At 36.9% G+C, this 9740-nt stretch overlaps 1 protein-coding gene across 1 annotated transcript; it reads right to left on the reverse strand.

The window, feature by feature from the left end:
• Positions 1-562: 562 nt before the first annotated feature.
• Positions 563-6647, reverse strand: rs1a (retinoschisin 1a). Its single transcript, XM_088413820.1, has 6 exons — positions 6501-6647; positions 6215-6240; positions 5524-5644; positions 3282-3423; positions 3022-3217; positions 563-2211 (listed from the first exon to the last, which is right to left on the reverse strand). Exons 1-6 carry the CDS (start codon positions 6613-6615, stop codon positions 2059-2061), a joined length of 753 nt encoding a protein of 250 aa, XP_088269946.1. The 5' UTR covers positions 6616-6647; the 3' UTR covers positions 563-2058.
• Between the last annotated feature and the right edge of the window lie 3093 nt (positions 6648-9740).

Below are 9740 nucleotides of genomic sequence, written 5' to 3' on the forward strand. Positions count from 1 at the left end.
AAGTGAATTTATGTTGTTGAATGTAATTTTTTAAAGCCAATAAAATAGCTTTCACAAGCTCCAAAAGCAGGAAAATAAAATAAAAACTGTGGTCTAAAATGGTGGTCTAAAACTTGAGAAACAATGGCTAAACTACAACTCACTTCAGAAATAGTAGTTCTTTGCTGCCATATCATGGCATCTATAGGCAGGTATGCACATAACTGGTATGCGGATACGCATGAGCGACAGAAATCATTGATGCGTAACGCCGTATGCTTCGCTTCACGCATTTGCGTACCCAAGCTAACTTTTACCCATGACAAGCTGTGCAGAACATTTTCCCCTGAAAAGTGGTTCCAAAATGTGCTTTGGCTTGACACACACTTAAATAAAACTGCAAGATTTACTGCGTATGTCCTCAGCCAATGGAGAAAAGAAGTGTGTTTGTTATAGGGTGAAAAATGCTCAGCCATCCTTTATTTGGCAAGTATGAAAGAGCATGTGAATGTAGCGCACCACTAGGTCCTAATCCACAGGGTTCGTTGTGAACACGGTTATACAAAGAAATAATTGACATGAGTCTTTCTTTGAGAACATCTTTATGTTTATAACAAACTCCATGATGGGACAATGTTATGGAACATAACATTTGAACCAGATGTTTATTAAATACATACAAAAGGGTCGATGTCACCAAAGTCAAAAACAGGATAAAATAAAGGTCGCATGGGAATAAGACATATTTGACATCAGTTTCAACTTGGATTTCTTTATTGAACCAAGAAATTATAGTAACATTTAAAATAAATCATCACAATGCATTCAACCTTTGAAGTCCCAGTTTAGTTAGAGCACCAAGACTATCAGTAAGACCTGAGGGTTAATTTAGTCTAAAAGATTTTTTTTCTTTATTTTTCTAGGGGGGGGTCAGTTTTTATGGTTTTTAGAAATAAGTATTATAAATGTGATTTTTAAAAAAGAAACATTGTAATATATATATATATATATATATATATATATATATATATATACATGTAGTGTATACAGAAATTGAATTTCTTACAACAAATGTTGTACCTTTTAAACAATGATTTTGGTTTTATCTTCACCACCAAAAACTCAACAGCTCAAATTCAATGGTTGAAAACAATTGGAGGACTTGATGCTCTAACTCAGATGATACAAATACAGTATACGTTCACACAGTATAGTAGGAAAGGAAAATGTAGTTTGTATTGCATTTATGTATTTATTTTATAGCAAAACTAGGAGCTCGTGACATTGTGATAGGATGTACACAACTTTGGGCTGTGCTTTTTTTTTTTCCCATTACCAACAGAAAATAATATTCAAGTTGATCACCTGCCTTTTCCTTGAAAGTTATCAAGGAGAGCAATGGTGAGGACTGTAAAATTCTCTGCTGACTACCTCATGCCAAAAGAGGCCGAAAGCATTTTATGAAGCTGCCACACATGAAAGGTGTGTTTTGGATTGGTTTGTTTGAACATCTGTGCATACTTCCTCCATAGCAACACGCTTTCTCCTGCGCCACTATTAATTACTGCTTTGAATTTATGCAATTTCAGTGCAATCGTAACAACTTGCCATTGAGGGAAAATTAATGCAGTCAGCGTGAGGCTGATTTTAATAAATACAATGTTGCTCATTTACATATCAAATATCGGATTCAATACAGCTCAAATAAATCTGTTAAAATACTGGTAATATTTGACTATGCATGTCGGTTTAGAATTGGGCAATATCGTTTAAAAAGAACAACAAAAAATAGCTGACAAACACACATAAAAATGGCTTTTTTTCTTCCATGTCCCTTCTCTTTCCTGACTAATGCTTAACAGATGAAGTAGGTTTCAAATCAGTTTTGGGTGTGATTCGTCTTTGTCTGCTGTTTGCCAAAACATTTCTGCTAAATTGACCTCCAATCCTGCTGCCATCCAACAAGTACTTTATAATGGAAGGGTTCAAAATAAGCAAGGCTCACAAAACACACAAACTGAGAGTGTTTGTAAAAACAAGGTTAGAGGTGAAGGCCTCGGGGGAAGCAGGAGTAAAGGTTCAGGCACATTTGTTCATGCAGAGCAGCAGCTCCAGACGCAGAGCGATGCGTGTGTGCCATCCCAGGGGGAGGATGCGGATGTAGCGTGCCACGATGGGCGGCCGCAGAAGGTTCTGCACTGATGAGGACCGGTCTGAATTTCCGTAAAACACCTGAGGATAGCATGAGGATATGTTATGTTTGACATCTTTTTTTTTTTTTTTTTTTTGCATTGAAGAGGATTAGGGCCAGGGAAATTTTTAAAAAATGGGTTGGGAGGATTTTTACTCCAGAAGTTGACTTCATCCTCAAATTCTGACTTTAAAGTGAACACAGAATTCTTTAGACCAAATTCATACTTTAAAGGCTCTCTATTGGAGTGCAGAGGAACAAAAGTAAGAAATCTCACAGAATTCTGACATTCTCAGGATTATGACATTATCTAAATCCTGACATTCTCAGAATTATGACTTTGAAGCAAAGCAAAAATTCTATTCAAGCTCAGAATGCATTCACCCAAATTCTAAGCATTCATCAAACTGAGTAAAGTAAGAATTCTGAGAATTAATACAGAAGGCTTCCTTTACTTTTGAAACTCATAAATCTCACTGTGACACCTAAAAATTAAAAAACACCTGAGGACAGCAAAAAGTCAGAACATTCTTACTTTATTCTGACTATGCTCAGAATTTTCACTTTTAAGTCAGATTTCCGATAAGTCAGAAAAAAGTCTGAATACCACTTTCTGACATTTAAGTCAGAGTTCTGACTAAAATGAGAATTCTGAGAAATTGGTCTCGGAAAACCGAGAAGTGCCAACTTTATTTCAATGCCATATATATGGAAATCGGTTTCCACTAAGGCAACAATAATCATTAAGTTTAATCAATAAATCCTTTAGTAGAAATTGACCATTACTATATACGTGCAGGCTAACTTCTGGTTACCCAAAACGTGTTTGGTGTATGTGTTCTTCAACTCACCCTGTTATTCCCAGTCTGGTCCTTGTAAAAAATCCAATTGAGTTTTTCATCGGTGCGGTACTGCAGACTGTACTTGGTTACCCACTCATCTGCATCACAGCGACCTTGAGTGAGAATCCCAGAGACCACCATGACCTCCCTCAGGTCAATCTGCAACCACTGGCTATTGTCTTGGAACTTGGAGAGCCACGCACAGCTAAAGCACAAGGACCATGGCAGCGGAATTAGGAAAAGAGATTACAAGTTTGCAATTTGCCTACCCAAATCCTTGGCTGTTGAGGCGAGCCTTGTTTGGGAGCCACGAGGCGAACCATCCGCTATACTGGTCCTCGTTGGAGCAGGTGATCTGGTCCGGACTCACTGATCCAGCCTCGAAGCCGAGAGGCTTATGGTACGGACATTCTGCAAGAACAAGGAAACAACTGCAAAGTCCAGGCGCGATATATCCGCTAGTGTTGTTGTTTACGTGTGATCACGTGAAGTTTTCTGCCTGTAGGGACTTGTTTGGCTGGTGGAACAGAATCCCTGTGTGCCCTGTAATTGGCTGGCAACTAGTTTAGAGTGTCACCTGCCTACTGCCCGTAGACAGCTGGGCTAGGCACCAGCAAGCCAGCAACTCTAGAGAGGAGATGTGGCTATAAAAAAAAAAAAAAGGATGGATGGATGGATTGTGGTCAGCAGAAAGGATCTCCATTTCTTCAAATCTAAGTTATGTCATTTCCTTGCCCCTCGGAAGTGCATTCAGACAATCAATTGTTCATTGGGGATTTGGTGTTTTAAATTCTTGGGAATGAAAGCAATTGAAGAAATATTGCTTCAAATGATTTTAATTGGCTAAAGTGGACAAGATGGAGGCAAAAAGTACAATTCCATCTCAACTGTATATTCCTCCTATATGTAAATGGCTCAAATTAGAAATGACAATGTTAGACAAAAATGCACATTTTTCATGACATTTGCAAAATGGTCCACATTAGGATGCGCATGGACACAAATGGCCTATAACGTGCTGGAGGGTTAAGCAGCCCCACATTAAATCCCAAAAACATCCACTTTTAATTCTCCATTGTGAGGGATCAGTCACGGCCATTAGTGGAGTGGGTGGACAGATGGCCCTGTTGAAACATCTGAAGCTTTACTCCGATCAGTTTGCGCACGCTCGTGCATGACCAAAAACAGCAGTTCCTGACGTGAGATGACAAACATATTCCAACAAACAAAGTGTGTTGTATCTTGAAAGCAACATGCTGCAATTTGTAACCAGGCATTGGGGCTCACCCAGTCAAATCCCAGTTTTGGAACGCACTCTGCAAGGGAATCTGCTGGAGATAAGTGTTTACATAACAGTAAAGCCTGGGAGTTGGGTGCGCTAGGACAACATAAAAGGACTGTTCTTTACTTGCTTTGACACATTTTATTATTACACAAAGCCATTTGCTGTACTGTGCATGCAAATGGTTGGCTGTGTCAATGATAACTCACAATCCACGCAAGTATAGTTGTGCCAAATGAGTTTGAACACAGATGTTTTTTTCTCTTTTAGTACAATTTTTTTTTTTGCTAGACTACATGGCATCTTCCAATATGCAGTTTTAATGTAAGACTTCGAAAGGATATTTAACACATCATATAAATCAGTTAAAAATACATCACAAATTAAAATTTAAAATCAAATTTTAAAAAAATATAGGATTTAAAAATCCAAAAATGGATTAAAAAGTTTTAAAAATATAACATATGATAAATATATTAAAACATAAGTCTAAATTGAATAAGAGCTTGTATAAAAATGTGATAATTTGTCATTTGTAAATTTGCATTTTGCAGTATATATGATTTTATTTATATATTTATGAATGTATGTATATATGAATTATGTGCAATATATATGTGTGCAGTATACAGTATATGTGTATAATATATATATATATATATATATATATATATATATATATATATATATATATATATATATATATATATATATATGTGTTCACTATAATAATCGATCAAACAAAGGGAGACAAAAGAGGATGCAATTGAAGTATTGATTTCGATATTGAACTGCTATTTAACCAACAGTATTATATGGGTGAAATTTCACATTGCCCTCATTGTCTCAACACGAGACAGCTTAACACGCCACCCTTCATGTCTATGTAAACTGGCGAATGTAAAGGTGAGTACACTCCCATGTGAAAATGTCCGTATTTTTGCATGCCGGCGTATTCAGGTATATGAAGAAACTTGCACTGCCTCGGTGCTGCGATTCTTGTAGCTGATGCCTCCACATTTCCTCCCCATAGGAGCATGTTCACCCTGCAGTGATGCATTCATGCATGTGCGTGTGTAAAAATAGATCTTGTCTTCCCTCGTGTTCTTCTGGTTCCTTCTCATCAATGCATGACACCAAATCTCAAGAGCATTCTGGTTTTTTTTTAAATGTGACTAACTTTTCAGTAATGTTTTAAATGTATATGCAGTATTGTGATTAGCGCTCACCTGGCATGCAGTCCACTCCCCTCACTGACGAGGAGGCAATGGAGGAGAACTCTGTCGGAGACACACCTTCTTCACAGTCACATTTGCACGACTTGCTTGTCCATGCTTCAGACACATCAGTCTTAAAAAAATATAGACCAGTACACAATATTAATTTAGATCTGTATAATGTAAGAGAAAACAGTCAAGTGTCAACAATCAAACAAAGGACCTAAACGTGAACCCTGAGGCGCATCACATTACTGTACTTCATAGACTTTCAAGGAGCATGTATATAAACTTAACGTAAATGCAAGTGCCCTAATAATAAGCTAAGATCATTCAATTAGAGTGCAGAAATGTAAAATGCTTATATTAGTTGGTGTAGGGGTAGGGCGCATTACTGGTAGGATAATCACACATGGAGCTCAAATTTGATATTAAGGCTATTAAATAAATGCTCAAATGGCTTTCCATACCCTACTGCATCATACTAAGGAAACTTTGAAAAATGTAGACAAAATATTAGAAACAGCATTATGATACATAAGATGCCCCTAAAAGCACAGAAATGAACACATTAGTCTGTGTAGCTCAACCTAAGGCCAGCCAGTCCGAATTAACATTTATTTCTACTGTCTGTAGAGTACAACTTTTAGGTCTTAAACAACATTTATAAGTACAGTGTTGTAATGTTAGTGCAGTGCAGTACCTCTTGAGCATGGCTGCTGAGGATGGCTGTTCAAGCAGATGGACAAACAAAAACAAATGTCCAGGCAGTCACAGATGAAAATCAAAGACGGTTACGACAAATGTATCTCAAATTTAAACAAACACAATATGTACATCAATCTGTCATCATAAATACAATCAAAGGGAGTTTGAATTTGACAATTTTGATTTAAAAGAATACTGGTACTAGAAATCCAGTCTCAGATGGCGCAGATAAGATTCTATGATAATATGATGATATGTTAATAAAATGACTCAAATCCTACCGTGAGCTGCCATGAAAACCAGAGCAGGCAGGAAAGGGCGCGTGTTGAGAGCCATCTTGCAGCCTCCACACAAGACACCACTGAGCATGGAAGGAGCAAGCGAGCCAGCACTCATACAAAGTCTGGATTACAATAATCCACAGGACACCGACATTAGAACCTAATGCCATCCTTATCTAGCAAAGCCCCTCCTACTGTCCTACAGCTGCTGTGTCCAGTGGGAGACCGCATCGATGACACGTTTGTTATGGTGATGGGATTAAGATGCATTTATTGCTGGTCAACAATCAAGACAGACCCATTCCAAAAAGATATAAATTGGCTTCATTAAAGGCTCTAGATTGTACTTTTGTAGATACTGGCTTGTCTGTGGCCAGCGCTTGCTTGCTGGTGACCCATGATTCTAATACTATACCATGTACTATACTAATTAAGTATTGTTCTACTTTTATACTATAGCTGTATAAATTTATAGTAATAATGAACGAGTGCTTTCTATAATGGGGAGGAAAACAACAATCAACACATGCAGACGCAGACGTCTCAATTTTTTTGAGAAAAGTAAATTGAGTCCCTTTTTTCTGGTTTGTGGTTAAAGTGCGGTTATTATGAATATCGAGCAATTAAGATCGAAGCAAGATTCCTTTTACAAAAATATGTGCAAAAAAGAACTTTTTAAACTCCATCCATCCATACATCCAACATAAGAAATGCTCTCCCCCTGCCATTTTACACAGATTTTTTTTTAACTATGAAATTCTGAGGTACAAATTTTATGTTTACAAAAAAGTGGGAAAAAAAAATCACAATTTTAAATTCAAATTATGCTTGGATTGACCAAATATATCACAAAATCTAACAACACAAAATAATTCTGTGTTGGAAATTCAAGCATACAAGGCACAAATATATGTGTGCCATCACAGTTGGAATATGAATTTCCAACAGAGTTTTTTTTTTTTTTCAATTAACCATCTATTCAATAAGACTGAGTTTTTAATCATGAGCAAATACGCAGTTCAGATAATAATTGGATGCATTAAAATATTCAGGGTAAAACAAAACAAATTATAGTCTTACATAAGCTAGGATGGCACAAAATGCACATGCTATACATATATATATATATATATATATATATATATATATATATATATATATATATATATATATATATATATATATATATATATATATATATATATACATATATATATATATATATATGAAAATTTTAAAACATGATATTATGATTTTTTTTTAACAGTTTAAAAAGTGTTAGAAAAAAAATGTGCACAGTCTTCCAAACATACCTGGAGCCTGCATTGTGTAAAAGGCTGCACACCGTGCGAGGCGTAAAAGGCGGCTGTGAGTGAGTAATTAAGTCTCATTAGGAAAAGCTGTTTTGAATTTGGTCTCATTAAAACCTGCTTTTACAGCCTCTTGGCCTTTTGCTCATCACACATGCTTGCTTTCCATTTCGTCCCTGGTGTGCTTCAAGAAGCAAACTTTCTTGAGTGTTTTGAGGCAATCCAGACAACAACAACAACAATGAAAGCTCCCGCCCAGGCAGAGTTGAAGAAAAGGAGATGTTATGCTGGTTCCGCTCTCAGAGCTCATCAAAAGGTCAGATACCCGCCCAAAAAATCCTGTGATTTCTACATAACATAATTAGTAACACGATATAATGTGGCAACATTTAAAACGTCGTCTTTTTTGCTTTTCCTTGTGCAGGTCACTCCAGCCAGGATGGGGGCTTTGGACTTCCTGCTCAGCGGTCACAGTTTGCCCAGACCATTCATGCTCCAATTGGTGAGCACGGAAGCTTCCAGGCTCTCGAGAAGCAAGGGACTCCAAGTGATCACGCTGTGTGAGATCGAGGCTGCCGTTGCTCTCATTCGACAAAAGATGTGTACCAAGGTTGCTGCGTGACATGTTTAATGGGGAAATTCCTACTTTTATTATTTTATAATAAAGAAATATATTTTTAGTAAAGCTGTTTTTCATGTTAAAATTTTCTATGTTTTTAAGCCCTTTTTGGCCATGTACAGAGAGTATTTATTTTTTTTGTCTTTAATGTAGTTTCATCAAAGACCAGTTCTTAGGCATAAAATGACAGCAACAAAATTCTCCACGTTGTGCTGCTCGATCTGGCTTGTTTTGCAGTTTAAGTCGCTAGTCTACATAGAGCCAGTCTTAGGTTTTCTTTGCAGAGGATAAAGCACATATTCCTGCCTCTTATGCCACCCTTGTTCAAATATTGAATCAATACTAAACTTACTTTAGGTGTTTTTAACAATAAAATATTTTGTCTGAGATACACATGTTCCCCTTGTTATTGACTGAAAATGACATCACGTGCCCGACGCTTGCATACGATGACCAATCATGGCTCAGCTTCTGAATGTCGTATGACGAAGGGCTGGCAGTGAATAACTTGACTCATCAGTTAATTGTCCTGGTGGGGGGGTTAGGAGCAGATGGAAGACAGGAAAAATGGAGAGCATGTGAGAGTTGTGAGTCTGACGAATGGTAAATGTAATTTTAAAAACCACCTCTACAGCACTTTCAATAAGTTGGAGTGAAGTCCATGCATTGTAAGAAGCAGCTGAGGTTTAGTTTATCACATAAATGCAAAGCTACAAGATATGACTGCAGCCACAGCTCACAATAGCAACAATGATGCAAATATGGTGGGCCTTTGCAAAGCTCTTTGCCAAACTAAACTTGAGAAAAAACATTTGAGCAAGTCAGCAATGGTTAAGATAGAAGGTAGATATTTATAGGTTATTTGATAAATGTAGAAAAACAGCACCATTTCTCCTGAAGGTCAAAACTCAAGGTTGCAACCAGCATGTCGGGCTAGTCTCAAACTCAGCAAAATTGTCAAAACTGCATCTGTTAAAGTCTGTTAAAGAAAATAAAGACTGAAGCCTTTTTTTTGTATTTGGACTTAACTTTTTTTATTAATCACCCATTTGTTTCTTAGATATTTATTTTTTATCATGTAATATATTTCTTAGATTATTTAATATTTTTTAATTTCATGTCTGCATTACCCAAAATGACTCAATAGAATTAGTTCCCCTTTATGGATCATAACACCCTGACACAGATGCTGTTTGTTCACGAGTCTATTGGATTTCCCATGTAATATTTGTGAGGATTTTATGTGCCGCACCTGTTGATCTCTCATGGCACCATGGCTGGAGTGTCACTGAACTATAGCCATGTTATGGG

This window comes from Hippichthys cyanospilos, chromosome 4, assembly GCF_059441005.1.
Source record: "Hippichthys cyanospilos isolate Australia breed blue-spotted pipefish chromosome 4, RoL_Hcya_1.0, whole genome shotgun sequence".
NCBI classification, from domain to species: domain Eukaryota; kingdom Metazoa; phylum Chordata; class Actinopteri; order Syngnathiformes; family Syngnathidae; genus Hippichthys; species Hippichthys cyanospilos.